Source organism: Marmota flaviventris, chromosome 7, assembly GCF_047511675.1.
Source record: "Marmota flaviventris isolate mMarFla1 chromosome 7, mMarFla1.hap1, whole genome shotgun sequence".
Classification (NCBI taxonomy): Eukaryota; Metazoa; Chordata; class Mammalia; order Rodentia; family Sciuridae; genus Marmota; species Marmota flaviventris.
Window position 1 is genome coordinate 1,261,479 of NC_092504.1, and position 20,460 is coordinate 1,281,938.

At 52.7% G+C, this 20,460-nt stretch overlaps 1 protein-coding gene across 1 annotated transcript in view; it reads right to left on the reverse strand.

Moving 5' to 3' along the window:
* Positions 1-20,460, reverse strand: part of Rnf212 (ring finger protein 212) — a 36,349-nt gene that overhangs the window by 11,161 nt on the left and 4,728 nt on the right. The window contains exons 2-9 of the mRNA XM_027935210.2: positions 19,575-19,636; positions 18,756-18,830; positions 14,350-14,406; positions 13,579-13,637; positions 12,311-12,363; positions 12,170-12,221; positions 10,863-10,908; positions 6,834-6,897 (exon numbers count right to left, since the gene is read on the reverse strand). Of these exons, the coding sequence (XP_027791011.1) occupies positions 6,834-6,897; positions 10,863-10,908; positions 12,170-12,221; positions 12,311-12,363; positions 13,579-13,637; positions 14,350-14,406; positions 18,756-18,830; positions 19,575-19,636 (468 nt within the window). The remainder of the gene's footprint in view (positions 1-6,833; positions 6,898-10,862; positions 10,909-12,169; positions 12,222-12,310; positions 12,364-13,578; positions 13,638-14,349; positions 14,407-18,755; positions 18,831-19,574; positions 19,637-20,460) is intronic.

The window sequence follows — 20,460 nt, forward strand, 5'->3', positions numbered from 1 at the left end:
ATAAAAAAAAAAAAAAAAAGAAAATGTTATTCATTTTTAAATTTTGCTAATATGTGTTAATCTATGTTCAGATGTCAAATAAACCTTGAACACCTGGGATAATCTCCACTTGGGAATGGTATAATAATTACCCATTTATATGTTGTTAGATTTGACAAAATAGTTCTGTATCTTTGTGAGGAACTTTGGCTCAAATTTTTTCCCTCTTGTGTTGCCTTTGGTACCGAGTATTGCCGACCGTATAAAATGAAGTGCAAAGTGTTTGAAGAGTCATGTAGGACTGGTATTATTTCTTCCTTAAATGCTTGATAGATTTTACCCATGAAACCATTAAGAAACAGGATTTTTCCCTGTCCAGTTTTACGACTTCTTCTTGAGTCAGTTTTGATAATCTGGTCTCTTTTTGAAGAACCAGCTTCGGGCTCCACGGGCCATTTCTATGTTCCTGTTTGCTGCTTCATGGACTTCTACTCCACTGTCCTGGGCATGAGGCTGGGTGACCGAGTGCAGGTGTTCCTTCTAATTCAAGTGTTTAAAGCTATGAGCTTCCCTCTGGGCTTTCCCTGCATCATCTCCAGGGGAGTCAGCTTTCTGTCCCTGGGACAAATACCAGAGAAAAACAATCTAGGAGGAAAGATTTATTTTGACTGTGGGTTCAGAGGTTTCAGTCCATGGTCAGCCGGCTCCAGGGAGAAACTTCAGGAACGATGCTCACCCCATGGCAAACCCAAAGCCGGGATGGGGAGGGGCTAGACAAGCTAGACCCCGGGAACCCTTCCTCCCACCGTGCGCATCTCCTGCAGCCTCCACCACCCCCCACAGCCTCCACCACCTCCCACAACACCGTCGTACTAGGACTCCATCCATGGATTGACTCACTGTGGAGGTCGGAGCCTCGGGGTCCAGTCCCTTCACAAGAGCCCACCTCTGGATGCTGCAGCTTCAGGGGCCAACCTTCAGCCCAGGAGCTCCTGAGGGATGTTCCAGGTCCAAACCATAATGACGTGAAATATGCTGTATTTTCATTCAGTTCAAGATACTTTCTAATGTCCCTTGTGATTTTTTTCTTTGATCCATGGAGTAGTTTGAGTTGAATTGTTTAATTTTGAAATATTTGTTTTAATCTCAGATTATTTTGTTGATTTGCATCTTAATTCTCTGCAGTCAGGGTACACACTGCATGATCAAAATCATTTGAAATAACTAGAAGTTGTCTTAGGTTCTGATACATGATTTATTCTAGAACATCCTACTTTCACTCAAAAAGAACATGTACTCTGCTGCTGCTTGCCCGGGAGTCAGTGGTTGATGGTGTTGAGTCTTTTATCTCACTGCTTACTCGTCCAGTTTCCAGTTGTTTTATCAGGTATTGGGAATAGGCTAGTGAAATACCCAAATCATAACTGTTGAATCAGTGATTTTTAAAATTCTGTCAGTTTTGTCTCATATTTTAGAACTCTCTTTTTTTGGTGTGTATACAATGATTATTCTATCCTAATACATTTAGATCCTTTTTGTCATCATGAAACGGCCTCCTTGGGCTAGGGTTGTGGCTCAAAGGCAGAGCGCTCACCTAGCACCTGTGAGGCACTGGGTTCGATCCTCAGCACCACATAAAAATGAAATAAAGATATTGTATCCACCTACAACCTAAAACATATTTTAAAAAGAATAAGAAAAAATAAATGGACTCTTTATCCCTAGTAAATTTCCATCTTAAAACTTATTTTGCCTGACATAAACAATAGCTACTCCAGTTCTCTTCTGGATCTGTCGCTTGACACATCTGGGGTATAGTTTGTCTTCAGACCTATTTGTGACTTTGAGTGGAGTGTCTTTCTCATAGACAACTTACCAATGGGTCCTTCTTTCTATATTAGAGGAGGAAAAGTTTATTTCAGCTCCTGGTTTCAGAGGTCTCAGTCCATAGTTAGCCAACTCCAGAACTCTGGTCCAAGGTGAGACAGAATGTCCTGGCACGGGGGACCTGGTAGAGAAAGCCGCTCAGGACATGGCAGTCAGGGAGCAGGGAGAGCTCCACTTACCAGGGACAACGCCCTAGAGACCACCCGTCTACCATATCAGTGGATCAGCCCACAGATAGCTCTCCTCATCTAATAATTCACCTGTGACAACTCTTCATCGTCTCACACATGAGCTTCTGGGGGACACACCCTGTCTAAACTATACATTCCAACCTGGCCCCCAACAGCTCATGACCATCTCACAATGCAAAATACAATTAGTCCATTTCCAACAGCCGCCACAGTCTTAAAAGTTCCAGCACTGCCTAAAAGTCCAAATCCAAAATCTTACCTGAGACTCAGGGCAAATTCTTAGCTATTTTCTCTCGTAAAGATCAAAAGAAGTTACATATACCCAATATATAATGGCAAAGAATGAGCATTTCCATCCCTAAAGGAAGACACAGAGGTATACAGAATGAAGAGATAGGAACAAAGCAAGACCAAAAATCTGGCTGGGCAAATAAGTCCTGTAGCTCTGGGTCCAGCATCTGGGGCATACGGCATTGTGATTGGTTTAATAAGCTTTTTTTGCCGTTCTGACTAAAATATCTGACCCGAACAACTGTAGAGAAGGAATAGTTTATTTGAGGGCTCACAGTTTGGAAGTTCTTCGTCCACAGAAGGCCGGCTGCATTCCTCAGTGCTCACGGTGAGGCAGAGCACCACGGCAGAAGACTGGCAGAGGGAAGCAGCTCACATGATGGCTGGGAAGCAGAGAGACTCTACTCACCAGACACAAAACACACACCCCACAGCCACGCCCCACGGTCCTACTGGCATTCCACCAGCCACACCCTACCTGCTCAGGGATTAACTCACTGATTAGGAAAGCCTATAACCCTATCATTTCTCCTTCAAACCCTGCCTGGTCTCACGTGTGAGCTTTCTGGGGACACCACATCTGAATCATAGCAATGATGTTCTCTCCAAAGGACTCGTGTCGCTCCACCCCAATGACCTTGTTGGTTACCGCCACAAGCTTCTCTCTGGGCTTGTCTCTGCTTGATTCCTGCAGCTTTCCTTGGCAGACAGTCCATGGTATGGGGGTCTCTGAACCGTGGGGGTCTGCACTGCAGCACTGGCTTCCTTTCCACGTCTCCACACATCACCCTCTCAGGGCAGCCCCAGGGACTATGACCCTGCTGCACTCTGCCTAGCCTCCTAGGCCTTGCTTTGAAAAATCTCGGTGGAAGCCTCCATGACCCCCTGATCCAGCATCCTATAGTCCTCCAGAATCAGGACCATATCACTGAAACCAGCGCCTGCTGCCATATCAAGCAGTAGCTGAGCCTCCTGGGACCCTGAGTGCAGTGGCCTCTGAGTGCCTGGGCAGCTGAACACGGTGAAACAACATCTTAAGCCCCCTGTGCAAGCAGAGTGCCCCAGTGGTCTCTTCTCAAAGGAGTTTTTACTTTTATAACCATGAGCCTAAGATGGGCATGGTTTTACCAATTCCTGAGTGGCACTCAAACCATCCTTCTTCTTATTTCTTTTTTTAAGTATTTATTTTTTAGTTGTAGTTGGACGCAATATCTTCATTTTATTTATTTATTTTTAGGTGGTGCCGGAGATCCAACCCAGGGCTTCACATATGGTAGGCGAGTGCACTACAGCTGAGCTCCAGCCCCAGCCCCGCTTCTTATCACTTAACCTATGTAGAGTATTTAGCATTTCTTTAGTGGTTGAAATCTCTTTTAACAACCACAATTTTCTTAGTCCCAATTTTACTCCCACTGTCTAGCCAAACTTGAAGTTTTTAAAATCTTTGCTCTCTGCTTCTGATTATCACAGTATACTTGGCTAAAAACCACCAGCAATGTTCGTTCCACTGCCTGAATGCTGCGCTCCCTTGATATTTCCTCTGCCAGATTAATCAGTCCATCACCTTTAAATTGAGCCTCACAGAAAGTCTCAGGGCAAAAGTAGAGAACTGCTTTGCCAGAACATAACACAAATGGCCTATAGTCGTACTCCAATGGAGTCCTCCTCCTCAGAAACTTCATGATCCCAGTCTTTACTGTCCACAGTCCTACTGGCATTGAATCTGTGATCCTCCTGCCTCAGCCTCCTGAGTGGCTGGGATTGCAGGTGTGCACCACCATGCCAGGCTGTATCTGGGAGAATCTGAGCGGAGAAACTAACGCACTGAAGAAAACAGAAATCTGATTCCAGAGTGTAATGAATCAATAAAGCCTGACTTGGGAAATTGCAGTGGAATATGGAGAAGAAATTATGGACACAGAAAAATGCCGTGAGGCGGTCCTGGGAGCTGGTCCTGGGAACTAAGGTTGAGTGTGGTTGGAGGCCAAACAGGCATCACTGTCAGGGAGACTCTGAGATCCACTCATTGTGGGCAGATGGAACTGCAGTGAAGTGACCAATAGATGGCAGTGTGGTCAGTGTCCCCAGGGAGGGGACAGGGCAACCTGTATGCCCTGGTGTGAGTTACCAGGAAGAACTGGCACATTCCTGCCACAACAGCACATGGGGTCACAGGAGGAAACTCCAGACAGCCCAGGCTCCAGGTCATCTTCAGAATTTAAGGTCTATATTCTTTAAGGACAAGAAATGGAGAGCCCGGGGGAAAGTGTGGAGGATGATGGAAAGACACTCTGTTGAGGGCTCTGGCTGGAGGGAGAGCAGGGCTTTGTGGAAGCCAAGGCTGGGCCAGAGTGCTGGGTGCTCTGTTTTCTTCAGGGGCCTCAGGCATCAGGTTTGTGACATGCGAGACACCAGTGACAACAGGGACCAGCTCTGACAGAGGTTAGTGGTCAAGGAACCTGGAGGGGATGTTTTTACAAAATTTCTGCGTGTCTGGAGTAGTTTCCAGTAAATTATTAAAGAAGCAAGGTGGATTCTCATCTTACAGTATGCTTCCAGACAGAGGCCTAAGAATCTGGACAAGTTTCAGAAAAAAAACTCAAAGAATCCTGCTACGCAGAAGACAATGTCAAGGGAGTAAACAGACAAGCCACAGACAGGAGAAGATATTCGCAAAAGACACATCTGATAAAGGACTGTTACCGGAAACATACACAGAATTCCTCAACAGAAAACAAGCAGCCCGATCAAAAAATGGCCAAAGACCTGACACATGTCAACAAGGTCGTCCAGACGGTGAACGTCCACGAGAAGATGCTCACTGTGCATCACCAGGAAACGCCAACCGCCATGGCAGGACTCCAGGAATCGCCTATCAACGCGGAGGCCAGCTCATGCTGCAGGGCGGCACTGCTGGTGGAGGGCACCGTGGCAACCTGCAGCACGGCAGTTTCTTTCAGAACCAGCGTGCTCTCCAGCAAGGCCCAGCAGCAGCCGTCCTACTTGGTGTCGACCACAGGAGTTGAACACTGGCAGCACATTACTGCAGCAGTATACGTAGTGCCTCGACTGGTGTTGAGGATTGAAGCCACAGCCGAAGGGGCCCCAGCAAACTTCCAGCTGCCAGCAATCCAGCTGCCGGCTGATGACTGGGAAGCAGCTGGGATGGCTGCAGGGTATCCCCACAGGCAAATACGATGCAAGCCTAGAAAGAAAAGAGCATCGAGCCTCGGAAGGAGAGGCGCAGCACTCAAGAGCACAGACTAAGCCAAGAGGACAAACTGAAAGGCCACACTCAACTCCAGCTGCAGGCCGCACTGGACAAGGCAAAACTGGGGACAGTAAAAAGACCAGGAGAGACGAGGGGCAGCAGGGCACAGAGGGCTGCTGCCACAGTGGAGACACGCGTCATCACAGCCCTGTCCAGACCAGAGCAGAGAGTCCCAACTGGGGGCTCCCATCCAGGCTGGCTCTGCTCTCACAGCACTCTGGTGGCATGCTGTGCGCTGCGGCCACAGGCAGACAGCAGCCCTCTACCTTTAGCTCAAAACCACTGTAAAAAGTAGTCTTAAAAAAGCCAACTAGGAGAATGATTTAGTTATGCACTTGACCACCTTATCAAATGAAAAGGGCAACAAATTTGAGTACACAAAAATGTTAAGTTTCTAAAACCCAAAAGTCAAATACAGAAGAATTGCAAAGCAAATTGGGCAAAAAGGTCAATATCATTCATATCAAGGATTTCATATTCATAACGTTCAAAACATGAAAATAGATAATTCAGAGAAAAAAACGAGAGGTGAATAATACCAAGACACTCAGAACCATCAACACTCAGGGAAATGAACATCAAAATAATGTTTTTCTCTCTCAGGTTGGCACAGAAGAAACAAGGGCATCAGGTCTGTCTGAGGGCACCTGGGTGGTGCTCAGCCTGGAGCAGTGGCGGCCAGTGGGGGCAGCCCTCGTATGACTTCTCAGGACATCACTGAGCATCCAGAGGCTTATGTGCTAAGCAGGATCCTGTGAAGACAAGGGTCCGTGCCCCAACATGGCCAGGCCCTGGCAGCACCACACCACGATGAGTCAGCCACTACCGCCCCTGGGAGGCACAGTGAGAAGTGTCACGGTGGGGGTGGCAGCCTGCACAGGAGGCCAGGGACTGTGCAGAGCCCACCAGGGCCTGGAGGCTCAGCAGTCCTCGCCAGCAGGGAAACAGAGCAGCCACAAAGCCACTCCCTGCCAGCAACCTGGCATCACAACTTCCAAGTGAGGCCAATGGGGACAGAGTGCCACAGGACCAGCATCTTCCAAGGCAACCCAAGAGCTTCTCCCACAGGGCTCTGGGGCCACACCCTGCACCTGTGCAGCCTTCTGCTCTCTCTGCCAGGACAGCCCTCACCTGGGGACCTTCTTACGACTCTGCCAACATGGGGCTTTGGAGGAGCGGTTTAGTTGGTGTGTGGATCTGGAACTTTTACTTACCCATGCGTCCACCCTGAGGTGGACTAATCAAAGAGATTCTTGTGGGACCAGCTGCTACTTCAGGCTAAGTATGAAAAAAGAAAACAACTATTAAAATTCCAAATGCCACTTGTGAGGTTTAGAATCTGCTGACGAGGAACCTCTTCCCTCGAGCTCTGCCTCCTCAGTCCTTCCAGGACAGGTTCCTGTCTGACGTGGCTGGGCATTTGCCTCTGGCCCTGGCCCAGGCTGGCAAGGGGCGAGGGATTCCCAGCTCCACTCTCTCTGTCTCACCGGGGCCAGAGGTGGTGAGTGGAAGCAGAACTACACTCCGTGTGGAAGCGTTTCAGGAGAGACAAAGTCAACAAGTCCTGATAATGCTAGGGACTTATCTTGGGAGGAGCCTCCTATGCTGAACCCTGCTCAGTGCCCCCTGTGGCAACATGAGCCAAGCGCTTCAGCTTCCCAGCTTGACCTTCGAGACTGCCCAGGTCACGCAGCTGTGACTGAGACCCTTCACGCTTGGTGTGACCTAGATGCCAGTCCTAGGCACCTGGTCTTGGCACATCTTATTACATGAGCCCAGGCCAGAGACAAAAGGCCAGAAACAATAAGGCTGCACTCCAGCATCTGAGCAGGCCATGCCCTGGGGCCACCCTCCATACTCCCTCAGTGTGTCCGCCACCCTGGGCACTCGAACCTCTCTGAATCCTTTTGCTTCAACTGTTACCAGGCTGTCTCCCAGACAGGGCTCAAGAGCTGATCCACAAGTAAGACCTCTTTCTCGCTAGGTGCAAGATGAGGAAAAACGACTCACCCACCCTAGTCTTAGCTTTTCTCTGTGAAGTTTCAAATTGTACGGCCTGTGCGTGCCTGGCTGTGACCTGTGGAGGGCAGAAGGTAAGGCACAGGAACTAGAGGGGCCGTACGAGTAGCAACTGAATGCTGCTGGATATGAGCTGTGGATCTTTGCCTCACTCCCCATCGCATGCCCAGGCCTGCTGGAGATGCCTTGGTACACAGTGAACCACAGGCACCTGGACACTTGGACCCACTGAGTGGCCACAGTTGGGGAGCCCACAGAGAAGGGAAGGACTGGCTGCAGCACTCAAGGATGACTCCCAGTGGAGCAGTGAAAGGAACCCAATTCAAAGAGGAGGTGGTGTCAGGGCTTCTTCAGCAAACCATGTTAAACTCAGCTGGCAGATGGGTGTAGCAATGGTGGAAGGAGGGTGGGCGCTCCTGACAGGTGAGAGGGAGTGTCCAGAGCTGCCCCATGAGGCCAGAGCATGTCTGCCATGTCCACAGTATGCAGGCTGCAGCTGCAGTTCAGGGAGAGAAGCTACCAATACCCCATGTTTTGGTCTTGTTGGGCGTGGGCGAGGTCACCAACTCCTAGTAAATGGGGAGAAGATGCAGGTGGGAGTAGAGACAGGGTAGGGAACATGCCAGGGGCCATCCAGTGGACAAGTGGCCTGCTCAGCAGGCCAGAGGCCAATGACATCCCTATCCGCTGCCCAAGTCAGGGCTCAAGTAGGGTGGCTGGTCCCTCCAGGGCGGGGTCACCCCTGAGCCAGTGGAGAGGTCATGGGGACACAGGCAACTCTCTGGTGGCTTGGAAGTACCTGGATCACAGCATCTGTAGGGTAGGGCCAGGGAAGATGGTGCCAGGAGGCCCAGGTGTCTGGGGTGTCTCTGGGAACTGCCATCCTGGTCTGGGGCACTGGCTCTGCCTTCAGCTGCGGCAGTCTCAGCTGTCACTAGAACCCAGCCAGAGCATGTTCCTACTGCCTGTTGGGCAGCCAGGCCAAGGCAGAGTGCAGGACCAGATCCCTCCGAATGGTTCTGGGAACAGAGAGCTGAGAGCCCAGGGAGGGGTCCCACATTGGGGCCACCTTCTGGGGAGCAGGTCTTCGAGCACGGAGGCCTCTCTATAGGAAGCTAGGCAGCCCCAGGAAATACGAGACAACTCAACCCATCCAGAGCACAAACAGGTGGCACAGCAGACCAGCACCCCCCAGCCTGCGTGCCCACCTCAGGACCAGCTTCCTGCAGTGCCCACTTGGCCCTATCAAGCACCTGGGAGTCTTGACTCATGGGTGATCCAGCAGACTGACCTCCCTCCCTGTTCCCAGCGTGCTTGGAGCAGGTCTCTGCTGGGCACTCCTGAGGCCAGAGAGCAGGGGAAGTCCCTTCGGCTGGAGCTTCCCGTCCACGGCCTCAGGGGCTCTCCGCCTCTGCGGTGCTTGGTTCCCCACACCCGACTTGCTCTTTGGGCTCCTCCATGTCAGAGTCCTCATTCTACTGCCTCCCCTCACTGATGGGTAGATGAGGCATGTGAGGAGTGTCTGCTTTATATCTGGAAGATGTATTTTACTTCAGGTCACTACCACTGCCGACTGCACAGGAGGAAGTCCTTCTCATTAAGGTGAGGCCTGGATGGAGAAGTCACCTGGCCGCCTCTGCCCCTGGAGAGAGGCATGACTGTGCTGAGGGCAGTTAGAAAGACCTGGCTTCAGGCAGCACTCGAGGGCTCTGCAGAGCCTGCTGCAGCAGGGCTCCCAGAAGTACCTTGCCTGTACCCACTACAGGAGAGCACCCACCGCACCCAGAAACCTCCACACACCCACTCCAGCGCCACAGGGGACTTCAAGGGAGAAAAACTGGTCTTAGACGTTTTCCTTGAAACTTCGTATCTTGCTGGCAAGCCATGGCCCACGTCTGGTTTGCGTTGACAAAGCCTTTTAGGGATGGCCGTGCCCATTCATTTGCACATGGCCTGCGGCTACTGGGGTGCCAGTGGCAGAGCCAAGAAGCTGCAACAGACTGCAAAGCCCTTCACTTTCACCATCTGGTCCTCTCTAGTAAACATCTGCCAACATCTGCCTGGGCACCTGGCTCTGGAGTTCCATTCACTGTATCTTGGCCCTTCAGCTACCCTGTGACACCTGGTGACATGCTGCTCAATGGAGCCTGTCAGTCTTTCAGTGTCCAGCCTGGACTAATTTCCTGGTCTTGAGGAAAACCGGAAGCTGACCCAATAGGAGAAAACCCTTCATTACCCTGTGGGTCTAGGAAGCCTTGGGCATGGGGTCATCTCTGAAGCAGGCACAGATGGAAGCAAGTGTCTAATCTCTGAGGAGCCAAGGTGTGCTGAGGCAGGTGGGCGGCAGATGCCTAGAGCACATGGGGTGCACCACAGGAAGCAGGCATGGACAGAACTGCAGGAGGTGAGCTGGGCAGGGAGGGGCAGCCGTCGCCCACACTAACTGCCAAGGAACTGGAGTCTCTCCTCTCCAGAGCTGCAGGTGGCTCCACGTGCCCTACTAAGCGAAGGCCCCCTTCCTGGAATCCAGGCTCCTCCACAGCAGGTCCAGGTGACTCCCTTGGAAGTGGCGTGATTTCCCACCAACAAGCCCCCAGGACTGTCACACCCACAGAGTATGTAGGACAGTGCCTGCTGATAAGCAGCACCTCAAAGGGCTCAGGAAGCTGCACATGCTGACAAGCACACATCAGAGTGGCACCCTCCCTGTCCCCAGCCTACGGTGTCCTGCCTTCGACCTTCAACCTGACTGTCCCACCAGCTCTAGTGCCCTCTTCCACCTCCTCTGAACTGCCTAGTGCCTGGCTGACTTGGCTGGCTGCGTAGGAGACCCAGTTCTGACTGAGGTGCCGCCCACCTGGCATGACCAAGGGTTCCTGTCCAACCCGCAGCCGTGTCGGTTTCTCAGTCCTCAGATTTCTGACCTGCTTCCCTTCCGGGCTGACAGGGTTCGCTTTTCTCCAGCAGTGTGAAACAGGTGAAGCCCCAGCCCCTGCGGCCGCCCCCTCGGTGACCACAGGCCTGGCCATTCAGACAAGATGCATTCTCAAGTCTTTCAGGACGCAGTTCACTCACCCCGCCTCCCAGGGGCCAGCAAATGGCAACAATCTGACAGAAGTCAGGCTACTGTTCAAAGCATGGCCAATTCACAAGTACCGAGGACAAGGGAAGACAGTAGCATGTGGGCTTAGGACAGGAGAGACAAGGTGGCCTGCTGGACTTACTTTTCTCATTGGGGAAGGAGAAAGGTCAACTTCCATCGACTCCACTCTGTTAAACAGTGAAATGCATTAGTGGAGCCCAGGACTTATCTATAATTTAAAAGACACCAGTTTAAGCACACTTGCATGTACAGACCCCGCGAGTAGGTCTGACCCTTCCGCCCATGATGCCTCGATCCCGCTACCCCTGCACTCCCTCTGGCTGCCCACTGTCTGTCAAATCAGTGCAGCCTCTCCAGGACACAGGGACCTTGGCAGGTTCTTCTCTGCCCTGGCTGCCCACCTCTCAGCTCTCCCAGCTCTTCCTGGACCTGCAGGACTGGTCCACCACCCACTGCCTGGCCCATTTCCCAGCATTAGAGCCCAGTATGTGCTCACCCTTCACCAGGAGAAAGGTGGACAGGAAACATCACTTGGATTTGTTTGGGGGCTGGCCCTCCCCTAGCCCGGCCATCTGACAGCCAGTGACTCCAGAGCAAAAAGACCAACTCTTTTCTGACAGCCTCAGTGGGAGTCCAGGGTAACTCCCATTGGTCCAGCCTGAGTAGAAATTCTCCTAATCTCACTTTGCTCTGGCATGTATTCTCAACACAAGTTTAACTTTCCCACACCATATGCAGAACTCTCTTCCTGGACAGTTCACAGTTCTCCACCTTCCCCAGCTCCAGGGTGCTGGTCCTAGATACCTGCTCTGCATGACTTGCTCGTGGTGACACCTTCCTATGGGACTATGAGGTACAGCCTACCTGACCAGCCTGCTGACTCTGCACCCCACATCGACTGCATGGATATGCCACAGTGACCACCTCTCAGTCACGGTGTGACCTCCTGGAGCTTGTGCCTGCTTTCTCTAGACCCACCAGCTATAACTCCCACAAGAGACCTGTCTGGACAGTGCCCTGACCCCCATAAAGGCCTGGCCATGGGTGCCTCCCTCTGTGCCTTCATTTCTGCTTCCTGGAGCCCAAGGATGGAGGCCTGCCATCCTGACCTGTCCTCCCTGCCCAGGATCTGTAAGTAAAACCTTTGTTCTTGTCTCCTATTGTGACAGTGCACCCTTGGAAGAATGGGGGGCTGCCCCAGGCTAGGTTTTCCCTAAGACACCAGGGGAGCACAGTTGATTCCTGTGCTAGACGAACGGTCAGGCAGGCATAAATGGAGCATGGATCAGCCAAGTGTCACAAAGGTGTGTGCCAGCGTAAACAAATTCTCCTGGAAGGACCCTGGTCAAGGTCAGAGGAGAGTCAGCTCCTTGATTCCCAGGGGGGCCCAGAGTCTGCCTGCTTTCACACCACCCCACAGCCACACACCTGTCAGGGGCTGAGGAGTGAGGTGGCAGCAGCTGGCATCCACGTGGCTTTGCTGGAGGGGTGACAAACGCATTCAGGTTAGTGCGTGTTAGTGTGGTCGGCAGCATGCATTTTCTGACTGCCCCCAGCGTTGTTACTCACTTGAAATGGAATTCTTTGTTGTGCTGAAAGCTGTGTGCTGTGACGATCTCATACTGAACAGATGGAGAAAAGGTACTGAATTAAATGACAAAAATGCACTCCTACTAATTCAACCCTGCTAAGAGTGTGAGAAGACTTTGAAACAGCACTTGGTGCTTGCAAAAGGGCTCTGGACAAATCTAACAGCTCCCACACACTGCTGGTCTGCCTGTCCAGCTGCCCCTATCCTGGAAGCAGGAGGAAATCAAGCTCCAGCCATGCATGTAACAGACTCCTGCTGCTGCAACTGTGTGACGAACAGCCACTGGAAGGTAGGTGCCAATCATGATCATGACAGACAGCAGGAGCCATGAACACACCAGGCTTCAGAGGCTAGTAGAGAAATGTGGGAAAGTTAATGGGTTGCTTTTTCTGGTCCAGCCAAGCCCTGGATTTCTGACAGGCACTGCTTGAGGCCCGACACCTGGCCCTCCAGTTCAGGCCCACTGTGTGCTACACTTTCTACCCAGGCAGGCTGTGCACCCCAGGCTGGCCTGTCTGCCCCCCTGAGCCTGGCAGATGTACTGGGCATGTGTGTGATGTGCACCCCAGGCTGGTCTGTCTGCCCCCTGAACCTGGCGGATGTACTGGGCATGTGTGTGATGTGCACCCTAGGCTGGCCTGTCTGCCCCCTGAGCCTGGTGGATGTCCTGAGCACGGGTTTCCACAGACAGAGGAGGTACACCCAGCGCAGACAAGAAGCACCATGGCCTAGGCACCCTACTCAATGTTCTGGACTGCTGTGCCCACAACAAGTTCTGTTGGGCTGAATGAGCCAGGACAGGCAATTGTGCAACAGTGACACAGCTTCTGCTCAAGGGTGGCCTCCCAGGGCCCTCCCAGGCACCTGTGCCCAACCCCTGCCTGACATGTAAGCTCATTCCCTGTGCCGCCCTGAAGCAGAGCTCAGGGCACAGGCCTGATTCACAGGAGAACTGCCGAACCCCAGGACTGAAGAATGCACCAGGCACTCCCTGAACTGCTAAGTGAGCAAGCCCCTACCGGCTGCCTCAGGAATCGCTGGGTGCCTCCAGAGCCCTGCTTTTTTTGTTACTTTTTATTCCACTTTCTTCTTTTTGTCTCCCTATTTTTCCTCTAGCTTTTGCATGGATTTTTTTTACCTTGACAGAAGTTTCTAGTAAATGAAATGCTCTCTCCTTGGCTCCCTCTTTCTCGGTCTCAGAGGTCAGAGGCGGCTGGCTGCCCACTGCTCCTAGGGAGGGCCTTACCTTTGCAGCTGCTCCACCTGCAGTGCTGACTTCCTGAGGGACTCTTCCAACTGAGAGATCTAGACACAATGAGAGGACTTCTGTTCTCAGCCAGACGCGCCAGCAACCCTGTGAAGAACCCATCTGGCTGCTTCTTAAGTAAGCATGACACCATCCACATTAGCTAGCAAGACTTGGGTCACCAGCACAGCTGAGCCAGGCGCACACTAGACTCAGCAAAGCCCTGGACACCACTAGTGCTGAGGGAGTGGGCAGAGACCAGGAGCGCCCCCACTGTGGGGTTCCTCCTGGGGACTCAGTCCACGTTAGGTGTACCTTCTACACACAGGTTATTAAATGGCTCGGAAAGCAAAATGTCAAGATCTGGACCTGTCACCTGCCAAACTACAGAAAGAGACTTAATGATCAGGTCCCAAGGTCATGTCTGTGCAGGTGGCTGACAGCACCTGTCCTCTAGGTGTGTAAGAGGACTGAGAAGGTAAGTCCCTTGGTTATGTGTGTGCAGGTGGCTGACAGCACCTGTCCTCTAGGTGTGTAAGAGGACTGAGAAGGTAAGTCCCTTGGTCATGTCTGTGCAGGTGGCTGACAGCACCTGTCCTCTAGGTGTGTGGGAGGACTGAGAAGGTAAGTCCCTTGGTTATGTCTGTGCAGGTGGTAATGATCAGGAGGAGATAGCGACAATATTATGTTGCCTGATAACTCATCTTCACGGTCATGAAATTTGAATCAAATATTAAAGGTGCTCCAGTGGCAACAGGTCATTTGATTTACCTTTGCTCTATAGAAGGCTAACAATCTCTTCCTGTGTTTTTCTTGAAATTCTGAAACCTGAGGAGACAATAAGCTCAATGTAGGTGCTGCTCAGGCTCACCCTACACTTCCCGAGGACACACTCAGCTGCAAAGGACTGCAAGTGTGGGGACCAACACACTCCGACTTGCCCTTCCCCAGCAGACCCCCTTCTTTACCCACAGGCAGGCTCCACTTGGTAGGGAGGCTCCTGCCTGCTGCCCATGGCCAGCTGCTATCCAGAATGGATGCTTGGCACAGATGTCCCTCCATAGGGAAGGCCAGCAGGAGGCCAAATGCAAACACAGATGAGCCTGTTCCCTGCCAAGGGCTGTGTCTCCCTGGTGATGTTCCTGTTGCTCTCATGTGGAAAGGCACAAGACCCCACTGACTGGACCTCAGCATGTCGTCACTCTGACAAGGGGACTAGCTGGAGGGACGGCCTCCTGGCCAACCAGGATAGCCAGAGGAGAACCTGAACTTAGTACGTGGACTGGGGTGGGTGGGTAGAAGAGCAGGAGCAGAAGCCCAGGGAGCCTGTGGCTGTCTGGACTGGAGGCAGCTCCAACTGGAGCCAACACTGCTGTTTCACAGGCTTCCGAGCACCCATGTGGGAGATGAACAGTGCTCTGCGACACTGAGGAGTGAAGCTGTGACCTGCAAGCAAGGCTTCAGACCACGGGTCACACCCGACACATGCACCCGCTACCATGTGCCCAAGTTCTACCACCATCTGGCGCACCTCCCCAGGGAACATGGCTGCCTGGGGGCTGAAGTGGGGTCAAGTCGGCTTCCTGTAAATCTCTCATGTCACCAACCTCGACCATCTGCTGGTGACAACAGATACACTGGAGTGCTCTGCATCTCCCATGATCCTTAATTTGGTATAAACAGGATCCAACTCTGCTGTGAACAGATACTGCCCTGACACTGCGCCTGCGTCCTAGGGACAAGCTGTGCTGGGAGCCACCTCCAGGTCAGTGGGGTCAGCATCCTCCTCAAAGCCTCTGAGCTTAGGACTCAGGATCTAAGAGAGCCCATGGCTCTAGAAGACCAACTGCAGAAGACGACCAGGTGCTGCCCACCAAGGCTGGTGAGGAGTCCTCATGATGCCGCAGGCCATGACCCTGAGGGCCATCCGTGACTGCGCTGGGAGGTCTCTAGTTCTCTGGTGGAGGTGCCTACCTGTATCAAACACTCCCCACAGCCCAGCTCCTGCAGCTTGTCTCATGAAGCCACTCCAACCCTGCAGGGTGGGCCCCGCTCCTCTGGCTGCCCAGGCTCACGGGGCAGGGGGCTCCGTGGCAGACACACCTGCCTGACTGTGGAGGGCCTACTGGTGTCATGTCCACACTGGCAAGACTTGACCACAGGAGATTTGTTTCTCCTGTCTTCTCTGCCTCAGACTTGTTCAGGGAAGGCCAGATAGAGCCCTCCGGGCTCTAGTCCTGACTGGGGCCAGTGGAGCTGGGAATTCCTGGCAGCAGACTGATGACCACACACAGCTGCCTGTCTCCCATCCATCCACAACAGGTCCTGCGCCTGCACAGGACGGAGCTTCATGTGATGACCTAAACCACACAGTGCTGTTAGCTTTGGGGAACCCTTAGGGACCAAGTGTGTGGGCTCGGGGCAGCGGGCACTGGGGCAGAGGAATGCTGCTCCTGCTTTGTCATGGTTGTTTCCAGGAAAGGACTGGGGAGGGCAAGGCCTCAGTGGTTGACCTGCCCTGTGTAAGGCACATGCTGATGGGGTGACAGGACCACAGGGAGGGTGTCCCTGGGTCCCAGAAAGCTCACTGAAGGGAGGAGACAAGCACAGGCCTCAGAGAGGCTGGTGAGCTGTAAAGGGACTGTGGTGTGGAGTCCAGGGAGTCTCTAGAGCAGATGGGGTAGACTGGACCCCAGGCATCCAGGCCACCAATCTGTATCCCTCTGAGGCCTCACCCAGGCCTGCAATCTCACATCGTCCCCAGGGTTTCTGTAGTCCTGACCGTGGAAGGATATTGAGCTCCACAGACTAGAGATGCTAAGAAAGAAACTGAGGGCTGGGCTGTGGCTCAGCGGTAGAGCGCTCACCTGGCACATGCGAGGCCCTGGGTGCAATCCTCAGCACCACATAAAAATAAATAAAAATAAAGATATTGTGTCCAACTACAACTAAAAAATAAATATTAAAAAAAAATAAGAAAGGGGCTGGGGATGTGGCTCAAGTGGTAGCATGCTGGCCTGGCATGCATGAGGCCCGGGTTTGATCCTCAGCACCACATACAAACAAAGATGTTGTGTCCGCTGAAAACTGAAAAATAAATAAATAAATATTAAAAAAAAAAAAAAGAAAGAAACTGAGAGTCTCATTTTGAAGAGAATATGCCTTCTGGGTTGGATGGTACTGGGTCAACCCCAGGGCTGAGGAGGCGCCACACTGGACCAGCCTGCTCAGAGCGCTGCCCAGGGCTCACACACCCCCACACGACAGCACACAGCCTGGCGAGAGACTGCAGGAGACCGAAGGCCATGAGGTAGAACAGGCCGCAGGAAGAGCAGCATCCCCAGAGGCACCTCAAGGTCCTGGGCACGGGTGCTGGGTGTTTCTGGGTCGAGAGCAGTGGCTGCTGGGTCAACACATGCCCAGGCTGACTGGCTGGCTGTTCAGCAAGAGGCACGTGTGCCTGGGCTGCAGAGCCAGAGCTGGTAGGCCCTCCTCAGGCAGAGGCCGCCACGGGAGGAGGAGGTTGGGAAGGCAGGGGGCCCAAGGGCCTCTGGAGGGTCCTGGCCCAGGTGATCCCTTGATGCTGTCCTGGTGCAGGTCCCAGGACCTCAGCGATGGCGCTCGGTTTGGTCTCCAGCCAGCTTAGCAGTCTAAAGTTGCTGAGGACCCAGAGAGCTTTGTGAGGGTTTACCTGTCAATATTCACCCTACTAGAAATGGAGGCTGACAGAAATCTAGGAATACTGTTTGGAGGCAGTAAGCCCGTTACGTCACGTAAATAACCACTGCACCATCGGTCTCTGGAGAACTCCACCCTACGCTTACAAGAAATGTGAGTGCAGAGGTCAGCACAGCCACAGCTCAGCTATGAGGCAGCCACTCAGAGGTGGGGGGAGGTCACCGGGCCAGCCTCTGCCACCCAGGCTGGAGCCGCAGGCCTCCATGGCTGGCCTGAAGCCCATGAGGCACAGGGCAGAGTGGAGCCAGGTGGGCATCCCAGGCAGCTCTGGTCCACTGTCTTCTCTCCTGAGAGGCACTGGCCCCTGTGGAGGCTGCTCGGGGAAGTGCCCAGGAACCATACTGCCTGTGGTCCTGAGTCTGTGAGGACCTTCTATTTCACCAACTCACATAACTTCTGGCCTGCAGGGACTCAGCCTGAGTGTGGGGCCTGCAGGATGGAGCGGAACAGGTGGGCAGGAGTGTCCTGCTCTAGGCGTCCAGGTCATGCTCACCTTGCATTCTGGGGCCTGTCTACCTGTGACTCAGCTTTTGTGTGTCCCTCCCTGGAGGACATGACTTTGGCACAATTTGAGAGGGGAGTCGCATTGGAACAGCTCTGTCCTGTGGGAAGTTCAGGCATCATTTTGGAATGGGTTCCTGGAGAGGGAGAGGTGGTGTGGAGGCCTGGCTGGCCACAGCCTGAACACAGGGCTAACAGCCAAGGAGGACGCTGCTGAGGTCTACTGAGGTGGCTGCCTGCTCTCCTTGGCCTCCTGCACTGCTGGAGGCAGTTCCTGGCTGTCCTGCACTCAACCTGGCCCCAGGTGGGGTAGACAATGTCGGTGTGCACCATATCTTTCACAGAACGGGTGCAGGAGGGATGAGCTGGGGCAGAGGATGACCCTCCTTCCTGGATAGTTCCCCTGCAGACAGAAGACTGCAAGCTGTTCAGTGACATCCAGGGCTGGCAGAGAGGACAATGACACACATTAGTCCACACTGAGGTAGGAGGGCATGGACTGAAGCACAGTGTGTGTTGGTGGGAGGAGGGTCTGGAATAAACAGGTGGAGGAGCTCCCGGGAGGCACTCCTCAGAGGAGCTAGAGAAGGGGTGTCTGGAAGGGAGGGGCCCTGGAGCCAAATGCCACCAAGACTCAGACGAGGTGGGGACTTGGGTCCTGGGTGAGCATCAGCAAAGGACAGTTTCAAGAAGAAACCTACTGCCTGAACCCAGAGAACCCAGCCCAGGAGCTTCTCAGGACACAACAGAGGTGGGGAGTCTCAGTGTGCCACCTAAACACAAACAGCAGCAAAATGGATCAAACACTGTGTCAAAATCTAAAGTTTTGTGCTGGAAAGGCTGCACCTCCAACACGGTGAAAGGCATCACAGATGTAAGTACCTGCTGCCCTACCAGGGACTGGCCCTGTCTCGGAGGTGAGCAGCACCACGGCTCACCTGGGCGGTCTCCTGGGAGTACTTCCTGCAGAGTCCGTCAATGCCCATGAAGAAAGCCTGTATGTCCGAGTCGGTCTGAAAGAGAAAGCAAAAGACTGTAGGCTTACTGCTTCTAGAATTAACCACAGATGACCATCCCTGGCCTCCAGGTGCACAAGGAAGGTGGCTGCCCCTCTAGGACTGTGCAGGGCAGTGGGAAGGACTCAAGTCAGAGCCAACTGGCAACCCCTGAGCCTCAGGGCCACACTCCTTATATGCCCAGGGAGAATATGCTCCAAGACAAGGGGAAGAAAAGGAGGGGAACAGGAGGTTGTGGCTCAGCAGTAGAGTGCTTGCCTAGCATGTGTGAGGCCCTGGGTTTGATCCTCAGCACCACATAAAAATAAATAAATAAAATATAGATGATATTGTGCCCAACTACAACTAAAAACAAGTTAAACTGGTGTCTTCTGTAGACAGGACCAAAGGCATCATTTCAGGCCATCCCCAGCAGGGTTTGGACTCCTTCACCTACAGGACCGCAGGGAGAGCCTTCCCCTCTCAGGGAGCCGGCCTAGGCTGGAGCCATCGTTCCAGCCCACTTCCACATCCAGGGGCACAGCACAATCCAACAACCCTGCACAAGGCTGATCTGGGCCCAAGAAAGGAAGCTGTGCTGAGGTTTTAGAAACAGGATCCTAACTGAACTCTGATTACCCAGATAGAAAATCCAGTTAAGTTAGTAGAACAAATGAAAATTTTAGTACCACACATGACTAAAAATCTCAAATTAAAAGTACTACTGTGATTAATACTTGAATTCCACAGATTTCAACTTACATGTTTTGAGAGCAAAACTGTACGGCAAGGAACTTTACAAATCAAGCATTCATCCTTTTTACCTATAAAATAAAACAGACTTTATTGCATTACATTGCAGTGCTTCTAAAGACATACAAATGCGGACATGCTAATGCTCCTTTAAGAGACTTGCAGCACCACAAGTCCAGACTCGGGTGAGGGTAGCTGTGGACAACTAAACACTTTACACAACCATCCCTTTCCTCCTGCTTTGCAAATACGCCAACACAGAGCCCATTAAGAGAGAACACTTAAGTTAAATCCACCACAGTTGCTCCTTGCAACTAGATCATACAGTGATGTCCTAATTTAAAATTCCAACTATTTATAATGAAAATGACTCCTACAACCCACCCAAAAGATGAAATGAGTTTTGTTCTTCCCCACTGGGCTTCCCCACATGACATCACATGAGGCCTCCACCCCATGGAGGGCCACGTCCCCACTCACTGGGCACCATCTCACTGCTGTGAGCCGGTCCTAGGGCCTGAAGAGGAAAGGTTAGCATGCCTCGCCTGCCCACACCCAGCTCACCCAGCTGCCCAGCTCCAGCTCCAACCCAGCCCTGGTTCACCACCTCCTCTCCGTGACACTCACTGTCATTCTGGAAAGTGGGGCTCCAGTAGCTGGCCCTCAGCACTGGCTCTCCATGGAGAGACCCATGCCCAGGTCAGCATGTTGCCTGGTCACACCTTGGACCCCCACAGCACTCAGCATCATTAAGAAGTCAGCCCCTCCCAAGCATGGTGGAAAACCCCACCGGCCACCTCCTCAGACCCTCTGGTTTCAGTTCTCCACTGGTCAGCATGGAGCCTGGGGCTGACAGCCATCACCAGTTCACAAGCGCCCTGCCCTTCTAGGGAGC